Raw genomic sequence first — 21,487 nt, forward strand, 5'->3', positions numbered from 1 at the left:
GCGTTCCTGCCTCTTACCCGGAGGCCCCGGGTTCGATTTCCGGCCAGGTCAGGGACTTTTACCTGGACCTGAGGGCTGGTTCTAGGTCCACTCCGCCTACGTGATTAGAATTGAGGAGCTATCTGGCGGTGAGATAGCGGCCCCGGTCTAGAAAACCAAGAATAACGGCCGAGAGGATTAGTCGTGCTGACCACACGACACCTCGTAATCTGCAGGACTTCGGGCTGAGTAGCGGTCGCTTGGTAGGCCAAGGCCCTTCAAGGGCTGTAGTGCCATGGTGTTTGGTTTGGTTAATTTCAGACAAGTTAGAACAATAAGCCTTTAGGCAACAGCGCATCCAGAGCAATGCCGACGAGCCCTTGTTACACTAAAAGGAAAAATCAATGTGTCGGTATGTGAATTCCTATCAAGTTTACAGTAAAAGGAATATGAACTCACCTGCGGTTTTGGTACCAAGTTTTCACTTGGGTATCTGTGAGGCTAAGCTTGGCGGCTAGTTCCATGCGGTCTTGTACGCTCAGGTATTTCTGTCGTTCGAAACTCTTCTCCAACGTCTGAAGCTGATGGTCCGTGAACGCCGTCCTTGCTTTTCGTTGCTTTTTGGTCATGGAGGTAGTGCTGTGTCCACTCTTGCCGCCCTCTTCGTCCTTATGACCTGTCAACAAATACAACAGCCATTGTTACCTGGAGTACAACATATCTCAAATATAAGTTACATTACACATCACCCTAAAGACCTGATAGTATGGAGAAATAACTGATTGAAACATGGAACATCACCTGTTACTAACCAGTTTATAATTACTCCCTTAATGGTTGTACCTTTAAATTTCCAGGAATAAATTATATCAAATTTTATTTTGTCCAGTAAATGATAGAGCCATCCAGTAGGGTAGGGCTAGCGTGCTTGCACTTAACCAAAAGCCGTGGGTTCCATTTTCAACCATTCAAAGATTTTTAATTCTTGATTGAAGCCCGGAACAGAGATCAATCAGCCTCGTAAGATGAACTGAGAAGCTGTTGATACGAGAGGCAGCGGACCCGGTCGCGGAAGCCAGACAGTACGGTTCGGGGTATCATTACGTTGACTATGTGACACGCCAATAGCTGCAAGATATATGACTGGGCAATAATCGTCTTAATAATAATAATGTCATTTGCTTTACGTCCCACTAACTACTTTTACGGTCTTCGGAGACGCCGAGGTGCCGAAATTTAGTCCCGCAGGAGATCTTTTACGTGCCAGTAAATCTACCGACACGAGGCTGTCGTATTTGAGCACATTCAAATGCCACCGGACTGAGCCAGGATCGAACCTACCAAGTTGGGGTTAGAAGGCCAGCGCTTTAACCGTCTGAGCCACTCAGCCCGGCAATAGTCGTCTTGGTAGACCAAGAACCTTAATGAGCTGTAGATATACCGACACGGAAAACAAGTATGGGACAAAATTCCAGCACCTGCGGAGACAGTACCAATAGTTACAGGAACGTAAAGTAGTTATTATTATTATTATTATTATTATTATTATTATTATTATTATTATTATTATTATTATTATTATTATTATTATTATGCCATACGTGGCTCTTTGGACAGTTCGATCATCAACGCTATATACTTAAGGTGTCTGTGAAATTTTTTACTATTCCAGTAATTTTGTAATTGTCAAGTGCTATGATTTGCAGGGAAAGCCGATGAGATTTTAATCCACGTCTCTACTGAAGTAGGCCTATGTTACATAGTTTTCTCAATTTCACTCTCTTAAATTAGTGTAGATAGAACTACGATTCGAATTTGGGCCAGTAAGCGGGACGATAAACACATATGCTAACTGTGGCGCACGGGGAGATTAATGTCCATATACTGTAGTTCTTCTTATACACAGCTGGTCGTGGTACCTAGAATAAAATTGTGTTTATATTACTTGCTTGTTATAAACATCATGATGTTTTAAGCTATTGAAAGAACATTTCAATTACAAGATAATGAATCCCATTAAAATATGCCATGCATAGTAGAATTAATTTTGAATTAGGTCACAGTAACCTTAAGCTCCTCGTATCGCCAAATAAATTGATTTAATAATTTCTTTATCTCATTTGGGCCGTGTTTCATCTCCTTCAAGTTGTGTAATACCTCAATTCTCCCGTGATCGCGTGATGGCATTTTATATTATAATTAAATTAAACGTAATATGCAATAGCAATTCACAATAGATGTTCTTAATTTATTGCTATATTAAATGGAAATAAATGATTTAATTTGGTGGTAGTTTTTATGCTTTCATCGACACAGATAAGTCTGCCGAAACTGGCAGTGAATCAGCTGGTATCGATTCTTGGATGAGTTATCTCTCAAGCAAATTATTCAATTCTCCATGGTGTTACTATTGTTGGTGTTGATGCACAATCGGTTTATACCCTCAGACCTCAGATAGGCAACTAAGAAACCCTTGAATGATCCTATTATACATGGTATCTCCAAACACGTCGGAAGTAATCACGCATGGATAATAGACCGCAAAACAATACAAAAAGTCCCTATGTACATATGCCGTACGGTTGTTCGTTTGCGAGCTACAGACTTTCCAACTTTGTACCTGGCACAACCCATGTCGAATAGCTGTCACCATGTTGGTGTACCGCAGGGATACTACATTCTAACACAAGCAGTCTTCAAAATGTACACCATGAGGCTGAAATCACACCGGAATACGCCACCTCATTGATTGTCGGACACGCCAGGCTGAGCAGCCTTCTGCCCTAACTTGGCAGGTTCGATCCTGGCTCAGTCCGGTGGTATTTGAAGGTGCTCAAAGACACCAGCCTCGTGTCGATAGATTTACTAGCACGTAAAATGACTCCTGAGGGACAAAATTCCGGCAACTCGACGTCTCCGAAAACCGTCAAAAAGTAAATAGTAGGACGTAAAAATAATAATGAATATCGGGAGGTTGTGGGTTCGGATCCCACTGGTGTCCGGTTGGCCTTTTCTCTTCTGTACTTAACATCTCTTCAACACGTACTAAATGTACGTAACACGACCTAATAGGTTGAAAGTCGGTTTCGATTAGAAATAATAACATAAATTGTCATTGTCGGACATGTTTGAACCCTCCAGATACAGCACGTATTTGATGACTACTTTTTCCCACACGCTGACGAAGCTGCAATGTCTGTAACAACAAGCCTGACTCCTAAATGGAATTATTCCCCACATTCCAGCTAATAAATAAACGAGGCTTAGTTCGTGAGCGATCGACGGGTTGGCATATGTTCATAGGTTCTAGCGATCGCGGTTCAAAAGCATCTGAAATTTATGAAAAGAAAGGTCACGTCTCTTTGGTTCTGATTCTACGTAAAACTAGAGATCTCGTGCCTATGATGTCGATACCAACAGTCCCGTAAACCTGCAAGCTTGCTTGTTTACTTTCGGAATCAACCAAATTGAGAGGCTGCGAACCCGGCCGACAAAGCCAAAGAAAACGGCTAACCAATTTTTATCTTGATGGAAGGCTCAGAGGTAAGCTATAAATAGGTATGGATTTATATTAATGTTAGTACGTGGACTTGGAAGGCGTCGAATATCATGGCTTAAAACTCTGAAAGGTGAGTATGACAAAAGTACGAATTCACTCCTAGAAGCTGCTAAATCTTCTTCCCTTCTCAATCTGGTTACCCTCCAGCTTCGGTTTTTCCCTCGGACTCAGCGAGGGATCCCATCTCTACCGCCTCAAGGGCAGCGTCCTGGAGCTTCAGACTTTGGGTCGGGCATACAACTGGGGAGAATGACCAGTACCTCGCCCACGCGGCCTCACCTGATATGCTGAACAGGGGCCTTGTGGAGGGATGGGAAGATTGGATGGGGCAGGCAAGGAAGGGGGAAGGAAGCGGTCGTGGCCTCAAGTTGGGTACCATCCCGGCATTTGCCTGGAGGAGAAGTGGGAAACCACGGAAAACCACTTCCAGGATGGCTGAGGTGGGAATTGAACCCACCTCTACTCAGTTGACCTCCCGAGGCTGAGTGGACCCCGTTCCAGCCCTCGTGCCACTTTTCAAATTTCGTGGCAGAGCCGGGAATCGAACCCGGACTTCCGAGGGTGGCAGCTAATCACGCTAACTACTACACCACAGAGGCGAACAGCTGCTAAATCTAACATTCAAAATGTCAGGATGATTGCGAACCATCGGAAAAAGATGGCACCTCAAGGAGAAGAAGACAAAAAGAAGAATATATCAGTTTCGGTATAAACCCCCACATGGCACTACAGCCCTTGAAGGGCCTTGGCCTACCAAGCGACCGCTGCTCAGCCCGAAGGCCTGAAGATTACGAGGTGTCGTGTGGTGAGCACGACGGAATCCTCTCGGCCGTTATTCTTGACTTTTTCACCGTCAGATAGCTCCTCAATTCTAATCACGTAGGCTGAGTGGACCTCGAACCAGCCCTCAGGTTCAGGTAAAAAATCCCTGACCCAGCTGGGAATCGAACCCGGGGCCTCCGGTTAAGAGGCAGGCACGCTACCCCTACACCACGGGGCCGGCATAGTTTCGTTATAAATATATTAATTTTCCACGCTTGTATGATTGTTATCAGATCTGTGCAGTGCCAGAATAACTGTATGTATCACCACGACCCATAACAACAAACCAAGCACATACACAAAGTACAGACAGTGTCACGGAGAATCATCCAATCGATCACTCAGTCGGCCCGGGCTGGATCACTGCTCAGTGAGCCGGCTCTGAATTAACCATTTCGTTTTCTTTTCTGATTTGTTGTAGTGTGACAGTGAGTATGCCAATATTAATGAGGAGAGCAGCTTGTAACTGCGCTCTGCGACAAGAGCGTCTCATTGCATTTGGCAGCCTCCAACAGAGGGGTGAGCGGGTGGAGCGGGACAACCGCGCGCAGACGTCGAGCGCCGAGCTCATGACGCATGCGTGGCCAGATAATTGACACTTCAGTGTGCGCAAACAAGCGCCGTGTCAAAGAACCTGCACAGTCTGCAGATACGGCAACACGAGCAAATTCGAATCTCAATACAGTAAGGTCTCACAGAATCGAAATGGACACTTTGCGGACTGACCAAGGGGAAGATTTATTTTTGGTAGTGGAAACTATATATATATATTGTGCAATGGCATAGATAATTTGTATATAACTATAATGCTATTCTTATCAAATAATAAAAATTCACTGCAATCCAAAAAGTTAATACTAATGGTAGGTCTACTTTGAAATAAGTTCTCCCAAGCAGCAGAAATTTTCAGTCATCTCTATAACTGTCTGCCTGAGGTAGTAAATACGTGCTTGGTTCACTGGGACGGACGTAGGTCGGATTCCATTTCAGAAAGTCAAAATATTTAGAAATGCATCTTCGTCCCTTTGGGTAAGTCAGCGTACACCAGAAATGAAAACCACGTGAATTCCGGAGAGCCAAGGCAGCTGGACATGGAGCTTACAACAGAGGCTACACTTCTCCGCCTATGTGGAGATGGTTGTCTAGCTCTGTTTCTGTAGGAGTCAAATATATGAATACGTCCTTGCTATTCTGCCATTCCGCAGTCCTGAAAATGGTTTTCCGTGGTCCTCGTTTTCACACCACGACCGTTACCTTCCCGGCCCTACTCAATCCCCATCCTTACGTCCTTGTACAAGTACGACGTGAAACCACTAGCAAAAACATGGGGTTTCGAATCACATTGTCGGCAGACCTGACGATAGATTTCCGTGGTTTCCCATTTTCACACCAAGAAAAGGCTGGGACTGTACTTTACTTAAAGACACGGCCGCTTCCTTCCTATTCCTAGCCATTTCCTACCCTATCGTCCTCACAAGACCCATTTGTGTCGGTGCGACGTAAAGCAACTTGTAAAAAAGGAAGAAGAAATATCTTATAGTTCTTACTGCATATTTATGAGAATTCTATCTTTCTCTGATCTTCTTATAGTTGTTACTGGTAGAGTGTCTGCCTTCCGATCCCAAGACTTCGGGTTCAAACCCAGCAGAGGTAGTCGTAATTTTGAAGGGTGGAAAAATATCTGCTCGATACTCCTTGTCGCATGGACTAACAGAGAATCGGTTTGCTCTGCTATCAGGTAAAGGAAAACGGAACTTCGAAAATGGCGTACGGGCAGCCTGAATGGTGTCGGATTAAAATGTACACACACATGGTAGCTGAGGTTGTACTATTATTACCATTTTTATACGAGATATATCACACCTAAAATAATCCTATTCAATATTTTAGATTTCTAACAGCGTATACGTATCCTCATATCTAACCCAGAATTCCGTACAAATAAAACATTGGAAATATCTCAATTTGAGTAAAACTGTCATTTCGAGGACTGATTGGTTTAAATATACGAAGGTTTTTATTCTAATGATAATTCTTTCTTTCTTTCTGTCTTTCTTTCTCTCTTTCTTTCTCCATTTATCCTCCCGGGTTGGTTTCTTCCTCGGACTCAGCGGGGGATTCCACCTTTACCGCTTCAAGGGCAGTGTCGTGGAGCGCAAGACTTTGGGTCAGGGGTATACAAATGGAGAAGAGGACCAGTACCTCAGCCAGGCAGCCTCACCTGCTATGCTGAACAGGGGTCTTGCGGGGGTGTTGGGGAGTTTGGAAGGGATATTTTTTTGCTAGGGGCTTTACGTCGCACCGACACAGATAGGTCTTATGGCGACGATGGGATAGGAAAGGTCTAGAAGTTGGAAGGAAGCGGCCGTAGCCTTAATTAAGGTACAGCCCCAGCATTTGCCTGGTGTGAAAATGGGAAACCACGGAAAACCATTTTCAGGGCTGCCGATAGTGGGATTCGAACCTACTATCTCCCGGATGCAAGCTCACAGCCGCGCGCCTCTACGCGCACGGCCAACTCGCCCGGTTGGAAGGGATAGACAAAGAATAGGGAAGGAAGCGACCGTAGACTTATGTTAGGTACTATCCCGGCATTTGCTTGCAGGAGAAGTGGGAAACCACGGAAAACCTCCTCAGGGATGGCTGAGGTGGGAATTGAATCTCCTCTATCCAGTTGACCTCTCGAGGCTGAGTGGACTCCGTTCCAGCCCTCGTACCACTTTTCAAATTTCGTGACAGAGCCGGGAACGAACCCGGCCACCGCGGTGGCGGCTAATCACACTAACCACACAATCACAGAGGGGATCTAATAATAATTCATTCATTATAAATCAGTAATACAAAGACACCATTCCTGATGCAATAATTAATGCTGTTACCAGTAAAAATTTGTATTGTGTTCCATAACGCGTTCCAGAGCTTATACTCTATCGACAGGTGGTATAAGAGTATAAACTCTGAAATGTCCGGCTTCTAGGCTGAATGGTCAGCGTAGTGTTGTTCGGTTCAGAGAGCCCCGGGTTCGATTCCCGCCTGGTGGGGGATTTAACCTTAAATGGTTAATTCCATTCGCCCGGGCACTGGGTGTTTGTACTGTCCCCAATATCTCTGCAACTCACACACCACATACAACACCATCCCCCAGCATAATAACACGCAGTTTCCTATACACGGCGGATGCCACCCACCTTCGTCGGAGGGTATGCCTTGCCAGGGCTGCACCAGGTTAGAAGTAGCCACACGAAATGTTTAAGAAAAGAAAAGCACCGAACCTCGTTGTGGAATACAACTTAATTAAAAAAATTATATTACGAATTCATTCACAGTCACGAACAAAGCCTGCATTACAACATAGTTATGTTAAAAAGTCATCATTATTTAAGACATTGCGATGTTATATATATACAGGAGAAAAGGAGAGGTCCTTAGGGGAGAAATACTACCCCTTGGTTGTCGTGAAAGTATTTATGATGGTAATAAATATTTTTATGTAATATTTTCTTCTTCTTGTTATTTTGCGTTACGTCGCACCGACACAGATATGTCTTATGGCGACGATGGGGTAGGAAAGGCCTAGGAATTGGAAGGAAGCGGTCGTGGCTTTAATTAAGATGATGCTGCTTGTTGTTTTAAGGGGCCTAACATCGAAGTTTAATTAAGGTACAGCCCCGGCATTTGCCTGGTGTGAAAATGGGAAACCACAGAAAACCATCTTCAGGGCTGCCGACAGTGGGACTCGAACCCACTATCTCCCGATTACTGGATACTGGCCGCACAGCGACTGCAGCTATCGACCTCGGTCATGTGATATCAGTTCCAGTGTTAATATTTAAAAATGTTTAAATACCGCAAAGCTCGTGAGTGAGAACATTTCTGCATCTAAGGCTAGTAAATGCCCCTAGCTTTGTTCAGGAACCACATCCTTCACTGCAGTCCGGTCAGAGTTAAAATAATAGCATGGCCTCTTCAGTCGGATAAAACTTGATAACATTTTTAATTAAGCTTAGTTAGGGCAAGAGATCAACTTAACGAATTTAAGAAGTCAGTGTTCGAAACCAAATCAAAATAATGCAATTTGTTTGAGTAACTGAAACAATCTAAGATGAAGATCCAAAACACTAAGAGAGAGAAAAAGGATAAACGAAGGATAAACCCCTCGCTATATCGGCAATGTATCCTCTTCAAGTCTAAACAAATTATACCAGTTTCAATATTTGTAAGTAAATGATGCTCATGTCCGCCTCTGTGGTGTAGTGGTTGGAGTGATTAGCTGCCACCCCCGGAGGTCCGGGTTCGATTCCCGGCTCTGCCACGTAATTTGAAAAGTGGTATGAGGGCTGGAACGGGGTCCACCCAGCCTCGGGAGGTCAACTGAGTAGAGGTGGGTTCGATTCCCAACTCAGCCATCCTGGAAGTGGTTTTCTGTGGTTTCCCACTACTCCTCCAGGCAAATTCCGGGATTGTACCTCACTTAAGGCCACGGTCGCTTCCTTCCCTCTTCCTTGCCTATCCCATCCAATCTTCCCATCCCTCCACAAGGCCCCTGTTCAGCATAGCAGGTGAGGCCGCCTGAGCGAGGTACTGGTTATTCTCCCCAGTTGTACCCCCCAACCCATAGTCTGAAACTCCAGGACACTGACCTTGAGGCGGTAGAGGTGGGATCCCCTCGCTGAGTCAGAGGGAAAAACCGACCCTGGAGGGTAAACAGATTAAGAAGAAGAAATGATGCTCATATTATAGCCTACATACAAACTTGAGGGTATATATGTCTTTGAGGCTTTAGGTATGTCCTTGCAGATATTCGACTACCACATGGTAGCGCGATAAGATCCTCAGTCGTATTTCTGATCTTCAGCGACCTAGTGCGCTACCCCTCATATCATACAGTTCCACTATTAGTCTGACAAGGCTGAGTGAACCCTGTCCCTAGCCTAACTCCAGGATTAAAATCCGAACATGAACTTTTGTGTCGGTGTATTTGTATACTACTGAATGTTCCATATAAATTCACTTTGCAATGACACAACCGGTGTGCCTGAAGTGGTCTCTCCTAATCCTTGTCGTTTGATTGCTGCTGCCCCACCCTCTGAACAATAGCAACAGCTAGCTGGCGGGGACAGAGGTTCTCTCCTCGAGTTTACGGCATGTCTGCACTTTGTGTATTCTGAGCTTGTATCTAGCTCCATCGAGCTTCGCAAAGGAGTTTGGAGTGAAGGAAGAAAGAGTAGAGAGTGGTGGAAAACGCAATTTAAAGCCTCTCTGCTCCCTCTCCTCGGATGTCGACCCTGTGTCGGGTTCAACACAAAGTTAGGCCTCAACTTGTGCCGTCGTCCCTGGGGAAATGCTGACACACGAGTCGGGTTTACACTGCATCCTCTAAGTCGTCCACATTCCTCTAACATTTAGCGATATGGTGCAGTAAGCTTCGAACTGATATTTAACTGAGGCAACATTTCTACATATTAATATTCCTCATTTCATTAAGCAAATGTTTGCACGTTTTCTGTTTCAAATACTGAGAGGACTCGTGTACGGAAGAATCGTTTTCAAGCTTTGTATACTCGTCCCGTGCTGCAGTCTTTGGTAATAAAATATTTTTTTGTATTACTCTGTAATATATTTGTCCAATACCCACTCTGCTATGTTAGAAAAGTGTAAAGTAATGTTTGGAGCAGTTTATCGCAAATGTTATCTTTCTTTTTGTTTCTTGTGTTTTTGTTTTACGTCGCACCAACACAGACAGGTCTTATGGCGAGGATGGGATAGGAAAGAGCTAGGACTTGGAAGGGAGCGACCGTGGCCTTAATTAAGGAGCCTGGCGTGGAAATGTAAAACCACGGAAAACCACATTCAGGGCTGTCGATAGTAGATTTCGTATCCACTATCTCCCAAATTCAAACTCTTCAAGACCGCGTAGCCAACTCGCTACATTTATACTAGTTCCAGAAATATAAAATAACTTGACTCATGTCTGTTTTAATATTAATTTACATTTATTAATGATTTATTTAAATTCATTTTAATTCTGATAGTCTAATTGTATTTTTACTTTATTTTAATGAAATGGCGTGAAATGACGTATGGCTTTTAGTGTCGGGAGTGTCCGAGGACACGTGCAGCTCGCCAGGAGCAGGTCTTTTGTTTTTACACCTGTAGACGACCTACGCATCGAAATGAGGATGATGAAATGATAATGTAGACGACACATACACCCAGCCCCGTGCCAGTGAAATTAACCAATGATAGTTAAAATTCCCGACCCCGCCGGGAGTCGAACCGGGGCCCCTGTGACCAAAGGCCAGCACGCTAACCATTTAGCCATGGAGCCGGACTTTATTTTAATTATTTTGATATTGTAAACATAATGTGGTTACGAGAGGGCCTAGAGCCCTAACTTCGCCTTTGAACAAGGAATAAATAAATAAATAAATAAATAAATAAATAAATAAATAAATAAATAAATAAATAAATAAATAAATAAATAAATAAATAAATAAATAAATAAATAAAGTTGTACCCTTTTATATTATTTTATATTTTATATTAACTAGCAAAAAATATTTTAATAATGTGTTCATTTCTCTCAGTCGTTTCTGTAGACTACTTAGAAACACAAAAATTTGCCGTTGATCACATTTTATATCACGAAGTGGACTAAAATTGTGAATTTACAATCATTTTGCATGTGAACATTTGTATTTTATTCTCATAAGTCTCTCGTGCACGGTCGATATGAATGCTGCAGTCGTTTGAAAATAGGCGAGTCTTATGTCCTAAGGATAGTGAGCTATTTTCCAGTTAATTAAGTGGTTTAAATGTGAGCAATATACATCGTTTGTTTCCGACGCGTAAATATATCTACGAGACCTTCACCGACACCCTGGCGCATATTATGATTGTTAAGTGTTAGGATGGATATCAGACAAATATACGAAGCCGTGCTACCACCAGCTTATTGCGCTTCTTGGCCTACCAAGATGACAGCTGTACCTGCAGGTATTGTAGTGCCATGCGATTAGTTTGAAAACTTCCTCAGCTGTATTACTTGACTTTCAGTTGTCGGTCTTCTTCCTCCCGTATCGGGCAGTTCCTCATCTAGTCTCACGAGGTGAAATGAACTCTATTGCAGTTGTCAATCTAGGATTGGACGAGTCGGAAATCGATCCCGTGGACATTGGGTAAGATGTATTTAATTTTTGCATTCCGAGTCTGTCTTTTCTGCAATTATTATTATTATTATTATTATTATTATTATTATTATTATTATTATTATTATTATTATTATTATTATTATTATTATTATTATTATTATTTAGTAGCAGTAGTATAGGCATTTTTCTCTTCTCTGTTATTTATTTATCAATTACTGTATATTCATACGTATTCATCAGTACAAATTGTCTTCATGCATAACGGTACATATTAATAAAAATGTAAAAAATAATCAGTTAACTTAGAGAACGTATTAATCATCATTGCGGAAATAATGTAAATGGTCTAAAAAGTGCAAAATGTTATTACTGAATGATTCGTTCGTAAATGTTTGTAATCTGTTTTCTTATCGTCTGCATCTCTAACTATCCTATATTTTGATATGTTGGTTATTCTCTAACATTCCTTCTTAAACTCGTCACCTGTTAATGTGAAGGAGGTTCGGCTCAAGAATGAATCTAAAATACTAAGTGTCGGGCTGTGTGGCTCAGACGGTTGAGAGCTGGCCTTCTGATCCCAACTTGGCAGTTTCGATGCTGGCTCAGTCCGGTGGTATTTGAAGGTGCTCAGATACGTCAGCCTCGTGTCGGTAGGTTTACTGGCACGTAAAAGAACTCCTGCGGGACAAAATTCCCGCACCTCGGCGTCTCCGAAAACCTTCAGAAGTATTTAGTGGGACGTAAAAATATTATTATTATTATTATTATTATTATTATTATTATTATTATTATTATTATTATTATTATTATTATTATTATTATTATTATTATAAAAAATTAAGTATAATGCATTTCGAAATTCAAAGCTTTTATGAACGTGTTATAGAAAGATTTCTTTGTTATGCATTGAAGATAGTTAAAGTGAAATTGTAAATGACAAAATGAGCTGTTAATTTGAGGAAGTATTGAAGTCTCGGTTGTGTGGGTGTGCGGCTGAGTTGGGCGGGGTGAAGGTCCACCGGGAGCGGTGGCGCCAGTGAACCGCGCAAGAGCCAGTGCGAGGCGGGCTGCAGTGCACTTAGACGACCGACCGGGGGATTTGATTTGCCCCAGGAAAACATCGCATCGCTTCAACCTTTTTTCGATACTTTCCTCTTGTAATAGAATACGCTCGCTCGCTTTTACTGCCGGTCAAAGTCCCAGAGAGACCAGCAATTTGAGGCTCTTTCCAGTCCTATATCTCCCGCGACAACGTACTTAAGCTTCAGGGATTGAGAGCGACCAGAGCAGAGCAGCCAATGTAAATGTGTTTGGTAGTCTTGAAAGCGATATTTGTTACAGTGTTTTCCTTATTTGAGACGACAGCCTTCAAAAGACATTCCCACTTTCTCCAATTTTACATGTATACAGACAAAAACTGTGTAAGGAAATATTACGACGTTTTGAATACAGTTTTCCAACAATGGTACTTGGTTATCACCAGGACTAGGATTTTGATGAAATGTCATCTTTTAATTGGTTCACAACAGACATTGCTGACTTGAATAGGAATCCTAACCATAGTTACCACATTGTAGAAATGCTAATTTATCAGGCCAATTTTGTCATTTTTTGCCACTTTGTATTTTAAAGTAATTTTCTAAAATTATACGTCATTATTTGGTCATATTATGGAATTTATTAGGTTATTTTATGCTTTCGAGTAATTTTTCTTATATGTTTGAGGATTTTGAAGCATTTACGCGTGTGGTGTTGGATATTACAGCAACTTAAAGTGAGAATGAATACGGAGATTTGAGAATCTCTTGGCATTTTTCTCTTCTCTGTTATTTATTCATCAATTACTATATGTTCATACGTATTCATCAATACAATTGTCCTCATGCGTACCGGTACATATTAATAAAAATTGTAAAAAAATAATCAACTGACCTAGAGAAAATATTAATCATCACTTTTAAAAATGATATTTGTTCGTGACGTCGACCTCTAGAGATCTCTAGAGGGATATTAATCATTTACAATTAAAAACCCCTGACCCGGCCGGGAATCGAATCCGGGGCCAATCGGAGAAGTCTTCTTCGTGAACAGTCGAGGTTTTCTTCTGAATACGAAGAGCAAACTTCTCGGCGAAACGTTCAGAATTTCACCTGGTTTTTTTTGACACGGCATAATCCCAAAAGCTCATTATAATTTCTATAACATAAATATATACTAAACCATCTCGATAAATAAACTGTTTGTAAAATTTCATTTAAAATTTGTCATATTTTAAAGTTCCTGGATTATTTTTCTGGATTTTTGCCGTCATTTTATAATCATTTTAAAACATTTTTAGATCATCAATATCCTGGCCCTGGTTATCATGACTGCATATACATTACAAATGCATTACTGTGATTACTGACTTGTCATTTTGTAGTTTTTCATTCATTCACAGGTGGCACTAAAATAGGGTTTCTTAACCTGCGTATCATCAAGCCTGGAGGGTCCGTGTGTGGTCTTCAAGGGGTTCGTGAAAATCAAATAGAAATGAAACATTTATGTTCAATACAGTTTAATTTGAATAGCAGAATGCTATATGAGAAATTTCATTTCAACAGTGCATAGTAATACAGTAATTAGTGGCTGCCTGGCCGAGGTGGTAAAGATGTTCTTTGTTCACCCGGAAGGATGTAGGTTCGATTCCCCGCCATGAAGTCGTAAAATTTAAGAAACGAGATTACCACTTCCGGAGGTGCACATGACCCTGAGGTTCACTCATCATACACCAAAAATAAATAATGGGTTAATTCCTGGGGGGCAAAGGTAAAGCTAACCACTCTACCCCACCAAGTGCCGAGGTTACACATAGTGGATGCCTTTACTTCCACCCCTCCAAAGGCCTTCGTGGTCTTAATAATAATATGAATCATGAAAGTTAAATTAAATGTGCCATTACATACTTCTAACATTTTTTTCTATCAAAACAAAGAGTCTAAATCGATTGAATGTCATCGTTGATGACATGCGTGTTGCCTTGTCAAAGTATATTCCATAGTTTCATCTTATTCACGTCAAACAACAGCGTTATCATCAAGGTTTTGTTTCGTTTTTGTTTTTGATTTTTGGTCTTGCTTTCGTTTTGTTTTTGTTAGTATGTTAAAATGCTTATAAGGAATATCTTATGTTATTTTCCGTAAATTTCGTATGAATTACTTTTTGATTGCTTGTAATTCTTATGTTATTATATTGTACTACTTATGAGTATTGCTTAAATTCCATGCGTTATTTGCTTCTGTTTTAATTCTTTCTTTATCGTAATAATAATAATTATTATTATTATTATCTCCTCGAGATGTCAAGAATGGTGGATAATTCCGTTGCCTTGCTCTTCAGAGTTTCAATCACCACAACCAGCGTCATACTATAGGCCTAATGGTAAATATATTATTATACTGGCTCAATAAATAAAAGTATAAGGGCACGATGATTTCAAGTGCCTTAAAAATAAATCAGCTTGACACTTTCGTCACGTGAACGTGATCAGAATATTCGTGACCATGATTTTACATGATTTGTGCAATTCCTTTTGGCCCTAATGAATTTCGTGAGATATCATGGTTTAGTTACAACAACCTTAAAACAGGCATTCCGTTTCTGAGACTCAATAATCTAAAAAACACTTACAAGATCAATTCGCTACACCTCTTTTACCCTTAGTTAGACAGTGGACTCCATTTACTTAAATAAGATTTCCTACGGATTCTAGGACAAAAAGAAAGAAAAAGAAACACGTGTGCTTTTTCGCATGCCTCCTTTGTTTAGAAAATAAAAAGACCGCCATTTACTTCTCAGTCTGCTGTCCCGTATAATCTATTATATCATCCACACTATATTTTTTATAATTTCTTGGCGAACGTTTAAAGAGTAATTTTGAAGACAATGGTGGTAAAATTCCAGTGGATATGGCTGTTTGAATACGTAGACTTTGTGCTGCTTGCGTGTCACTCATACGTGTCTGAATGTGCGTGCACGCAGAGGAAGATACAACGTTTATTTTAGCAAACAACTCGAGAAGAACTTCTAGTTCACGTAACGATCAAGCGCTCAGCGAGAGAAAAAGGTGTCAACACAATGAAATCTTTGCAATACATCCGTTGTATTGTGCACTTCTCACATCGACATGCATCATTTCCTTGCTCAAGAGGTTTTTATCAACCTTGAGAAATTATTTGGATTTCAGTGTTCTATAGCAATTCCAAATACATTGCCCAGGGTTCTAACCGCGATCGTCTTGGTGATATTTCAGCGACGATGTCACTCAGCTATCATATCTCCCCACTCCCTCAGTTTTGTTTGGTTTCATATTTACTTAACGAAACCATCTGAAAAAAAATTCACATCTTCTCTGACACAAGTGATAATATTTTAACAAATTTGTGACTTTTAATGTTTTTGTGTTTAATAGCCTAGAAAGATAACGCTTCGTCCTTATTTGTAAGGGATATTCTACAAGCAATACATATGTTACACACAGTAGATACTGAAAGGAATCTAAAGTTTCTATGGCAGTGAATGGGGTTCAGATCGAAGCTCTTCGCAAGGCAGCACTATAACAATCATATAGGGTTGTACAAACGTACGATCCGCAACAGTCATTTTCTTTATCTAACTATTGCCCTAAAACCAAATAAATATCATTTTTTCGTGACTCTGATATAAATATTTACATGTTGAATAACACCTTACCCTGCACCACAAGAACATATAATTAAACACTGAATTGAAGTTTTCCCCGCCGTTAATAACAAAGAATGATTTGGGGTTGTACAACCATGGTCCTTTGTACCCGTATTTCCTCCGGACATTTCGTCTGCAACTACAGCAGACATCTTCAGTGATCAAAGCCCAGGTCGAAGTTCCTTTCCGGACGTCTAAGTTGCGACCATTGCCTTGGGGACAACTAAGGAAACTAAAATAAATTATACCCATTAAATAACTATCATCTTAAACATGCCTACGAAATGTCTTCATGGTGTGAAAGTTGCATGATTATTTATTTATTTATTTATTTATTTATTTATTTATTTATTTATTTATTTATTTTAGGTATAATTTTAGGTGTAGAATTGTTAGTCCTCTAGAGGCAAATGATGAAATACGGAAGGAGTGCTGATGTCATATATTCACAACTTTATATTTAACGTCACTAGTTGAGATCTCGTGTATTCCTGCAAATGTTCATTTAAATTGCCATAAAATGAGAGTAAACTTACTGAATAGTTCGGAAAAAAGTGTAATTGTTTCTGTGAATTATCTTATAATGGTAAGTTACCTTGAGATAACAAAGGTATGACATAAGCTGGCTGCGATACAAGCGTGAATCACCCGTCAGTGCCGGCCGACATGAACACTTTCATAATTAACATACATTTATAAGTACAGCGCTCTGTACTTCTCAATTAACAGCAGTGGCTATTACATCACGACCATGTTCCACTTGGATTACGGGGCCTCTCGAGGTGGAAAGTGACGCGAGCTTCTGGTGTTTCCTACAATAACGAAGACGATGTCATACTGTGTAATAGGTTGAATGAAATGCTAATTACGGAACAGTAGGGAAAAATAACATTTAATTTTAGAGAAAAGGTAATAATCGTATGTCTCCAGATCAGAGGTTCAGGACGAGTGAAAACGTTAAAATTGTATTAAGCACATCTTAAATGCGGCAGCATATTTTAGATAATTTTTAAGGATTTCTTAATCAGCTATCTAAATTGTTTTTCTTCTTCTTCTCTACTACTACTACTACTACTACTACTACCGATTTCCCCGCATGTGTGGGCTTGCGGTGCTAACTGTGTCACGCATATGTAGGTTTGGCAATGTTTTACGGCCGGATGCCCTTCCTGACGCCAACTTTATATGTAGATATGCAATCACTATTACGTTTTTCTGTGGTGGTTGGTAGTGTAGTGTAGTGTGGTGTAGTGTATTACCGGAATATGAATAGGAGAGTGTTGGGACAAACACTAAGTCCCCGAGCCAAAATAATTAATCAGACACGAGTAAAATCCCCGACCCGGCCGGAAACCGAACCCGGGTCCCTCTGAACCGAAGGCCTTAACGTAGAACTGAGTGAATCGTTTCCCTTACATTCAGGCTCATTTAATTTCTTGTCTCGGAAACTATAGGAGATCCTCAGTGATCCAATGTTTCATATAAATCGAGCCACACAACAGAAACGAAGTGACCGACTGCTTACATATGACAATCCATTCCCGAAGAACCTTTGAATTCAGTTTCGTTTTTACGTCAAAAGACTGACAGTTTAAGAGTCTTTTATCATCAGTAATGATTTGGGAGTAGGATAAGAAAATTGAATTGACCAGTTTAGTTCAAAGTAGTCTTCATTCGTTCTAGTAACCCCGGGGAATTTCCGTTCGGTTTTGATTGCTTATAAGACAGTTGTGTGATTCCTGTTTTACGTATTACGCCAAGTGTTTCATTGTAATTGTAAATCGGATTAAAAATAAATCTACGCAATGTAATTTGTACTAGACTATGTGAATTTGGTTATTTAGCTATCTCTCAGTTTAATATTTCTTTCTCAATTCGTTTACCCTCGGGGGCTGGTTCCTCCCTCGGACTCAGCGAGAGATCCCACCTCGGTCCCATTCTACTCCAGTTTTCGAAACTCTCAAGAAAAAAAAGTTATAGTTCATTTCAGTTACACCCTGTATGAGGCCAAGTAAACACTATTTAAATTAGTACTACATATTTCATCTTCCGGGCTATCCGCCTCCGTAGCTGCCGCCCTCGGAGGCCCGGGTTCGATTCCCGATACAAGGCTTAAATTTTTTGTGTTTATTCATAGCTTTGAAGGCTATTAGTTTCGTTAACTTATAAATTTAAGAATGGCAGGAGGGCTGGTATGTGTTTGAATGATACATGCAGCTCATCTCCATCCGGGGTGTTGTTAAAGAGAGCTGTGCCATCTCAGAACGAGGACACGAGTTTACTGCACCTTCGGGACTATTATTGCCTCCTAAAACCTTCAACATAGTAATCATATCTCTGGAAAGAATTTTCTATCAAGCTACCTGTTATTGATCGTTTACTGACCGGACTATTACAAGCCAGTGATTGATGTCACGCAATCCGTGCTGCAAGAGTAAAATATTTATATCTCAATCATATTTGGAAGATAAACAAAAAAATAATACACCGATAATATCTTTACTTCTCAGAAATCGGTACTTCTTGTGACATTTAAGAACGTTACAATGTGCGTGAGCATTGAAGCAGAGATATACAGCAGTCGGAGAGCACACAATGAAACTCAGTATTGAAGCACTATGATTTAATCACCTTGATCTGCTGACTTATCAGTGTCTCCATGTTACCCAAAGGATCGTCGATCAGTTCTTTTTAGAGTTGTGTGGAATTTTTGCGATGGAGTAGACAGTTCTAGATCACTTATCCACCAGCCAACCGCACGCTGTCGTCTGTTCCAGTACTTACAACAGACTATATTACTTAACGCTTGAATGTGAAATTTCATATTTCTTTCGAATTATTACTTTCTCATGCAAAATCATCAGAAAAAAATATTTGTCAATTCATAGTCAAATTATGATGAGTTTTGAATGTTTTGCTTGTAGCTTTTATAAAGCTGTGCAATTTGAGGAAATGTGCATGCTTATGAATGGTCTGAGCTAAATAACATTTTGGTGATTTTACCTTCACTGTTTAAACTTTACACTTCACTGCAGCTAGACTACATTATTACTTCACGTAGTAAATTCATCTGCAAGATAGAAGTACAGTTAATGTACATTTTTGCGAACTTTTAAAGCAGAAATAACAATACTTATTAAGAGAATAGTCTATAGATACCAAGCAGATATTTTTTTATTTACCGAGCGAGTTGGCCGTGCAGCTGTGAGCTTGCACCCCGGAGATAGTGGGTTCGAGCCCCACTGTCGGCAGCTCTGAAGATGGTTTTTCGTGGTTTCCCATGTTAACACCAGGACAATGTTAGGGCTGTGCCTTAATTAAGGGCACGGCCACTTTCTTCCCAATCCTAGGCCTTTCCTATGCCATCGTCGCCATAAGACCTCTCTGTGCTGGCGTGACGTAAAACATATTCTTAAAAGAAATTGTTTATTTACACATATGCAATGCTGAACATTTAAGGATTAATTGCCTGAGTCTAGTGTTCCAACACGGTTTACTTCTTCACACCTAGGGAAACGTCAAAAGTAGTTAATGGACGCAAAACACAAAAACATTAATTATTTAGACGGTTGAGGCGCTGGCCTTCTGACCCCAACTTGGCAGGTTCGATTCTGGCTCAGTCCGGTGGTATTTGAAGGTGTTCAAATACGTCAGCCTCGTATCTGTAGATTTGCTGGCAAGTAAAAAGAACTTCTGCGGGACAAAATTCCGGCACTTCGATGTTTCAGAAAAACCGAAAAATTAGTTAGTTGGGTGTAAAAACAATTTTCTATTACGTCTTATGTGTCGTTCGAATGGTAAAGCAGACCAGACTCAGTCTACGGTTTGTGCTCAGTTTCTGCTCTGCTTCCTTCACAGCGCTCGTCTAGGCATACGGCTACTTTTGGCGTGATTCATATTATAACATTAGCACGGAAATTAAGTTGGACCGACTTTAGCAATGTACATCTTCTCCGCTGCCTTTCTACAGAGTTTCATTAAGATCCGTGCGTAGTATCCCGATTACTTCCCTTGTAAGTATTTTCAATCTTTTTCGGAGACACTAAGGTGGTGGAATTATGTTCTACAGGAGTAGGTCTACCGACACGAGGCTGTCGCAAGACGGTTTGAGCACCTTTTGGTACGATCGAACTAAGCAGGGATCAAACCCAGTAACTGATACACGGTTTCTCGTTAATCTCACGAAGTTGAGATAACTCTATTAAAACTTTTCGGATCACGATTAAAATAATTTGCTGGGAATCGAACCTAGGCCCTCACTTAAGAGACAGAAACGCTACTCTTACATCATGGGGCTGGCCTGTGTTACATATATTCATTATTTCTTTCTTTCTTAATCAGTTTACCCTCCAGGGTTGGTTTTCCCCTCGGACTCAGCGAGGGATCCCACCTCTACTGACTCAAGGGCAGGGTCCTGGCGCGTGATACTTTGAGTCGGGGGTACAACTGGGGCGGAGGACCAGTATCTCACCCTCGCGACCTCACCGGCTATGCTGAACAGGGGCCTTGTGGGGGGATGGAAAGATTGCAAGAGATACACAATAAAGAGGAAAGGAAGCGGCCGTGGCCTTAAGTTAGGTACCATCCCGGCATTTGTCTGGAGGAGAAGAGGGAAACTACGGAAAACCACTTCGAGGATGGCTAAGGTGTAAATCGAACCCCATCTACTCAGCTGACCTCCCAAGGCTGAGTGGGCCCCGTTCCAGTCCTCGTACCACTTTTCAAATTTCGTGGCAGAGCCGGGAATCGAACCCTGGCCTCCGGGGGTGGCAGTTAATCACACTAACCACTACACCACAGAGGCGGGCATATTAATTATTAATCAATCATTTTCTAACATTTTGTGCACGGTTATGGTTATTTGTAAAACACTGTTCTTTTCTTGACATGCGGACGTAATAGCAAAGTATATTATTGTTAATTGTTTTCGAACATGTCTGGAGTACCGCCAGATATTTCGGCACTTTTTGAACCCAAAATAATTCTTTGAGCAAATGGGTTAATGGGCCGAGTACGCTTACGTTAATGTCATATTATCGCATAATCTGCTCTGACAAATACGTGTCCCACACATGGTGACGTGATAATGTGCCGTTAGACCTCACCATGAGTTGTTACACAGTGAAGTAATATTTTTATTCTTCGTTATTATAACCGCTAATGTATGCTTTAACCGATAATTAGAGTGTGTTACCATTTGTTCTTGTGTTATTGCGCATAATATATTTCTCTCACGTGAAACAACAGCTCCGTG

The 21,487-nt window shown here is 41.0% G+C and overlaps 1 protein-coding gene across 1 annotated transcript in view; it reads right to left on the reverse strand.

Moving 5' to 3' along the window:
• The window catches only part of LOC136866779 (homeobox protein B-H1-like), a 194,311-nt gene that overhangs the window by 28,996 nt on the left and 143,828 nt on the right, over nt 1–21,487 (reverse strand). Inside the window, exon 2 of the mRNA XM_067143886.2 lies at nt 439–655. Within this exon, the coding sequence (XP_066999987.1) occupies nt 439–655 (217 nt within the window). The remainder of the gene's footprint in view (nt 1–438; nt 656–21,487) is intronic.

This window comes from Anabrus simplex, chromosome 3, assembly GCF_040414725.1.
Source record: "Anabrus simplex isolate iqAnaSimp1 chromosome 3, ASM4041472v1, whole genome shotgun sequence".
Classification (NCBI taxonomy): Eukaryota; Metazoa; Arthropoda; class Insecta; order Orthoptera; family Tettigoniidae; genus Anabrus; species Anabrus simplex.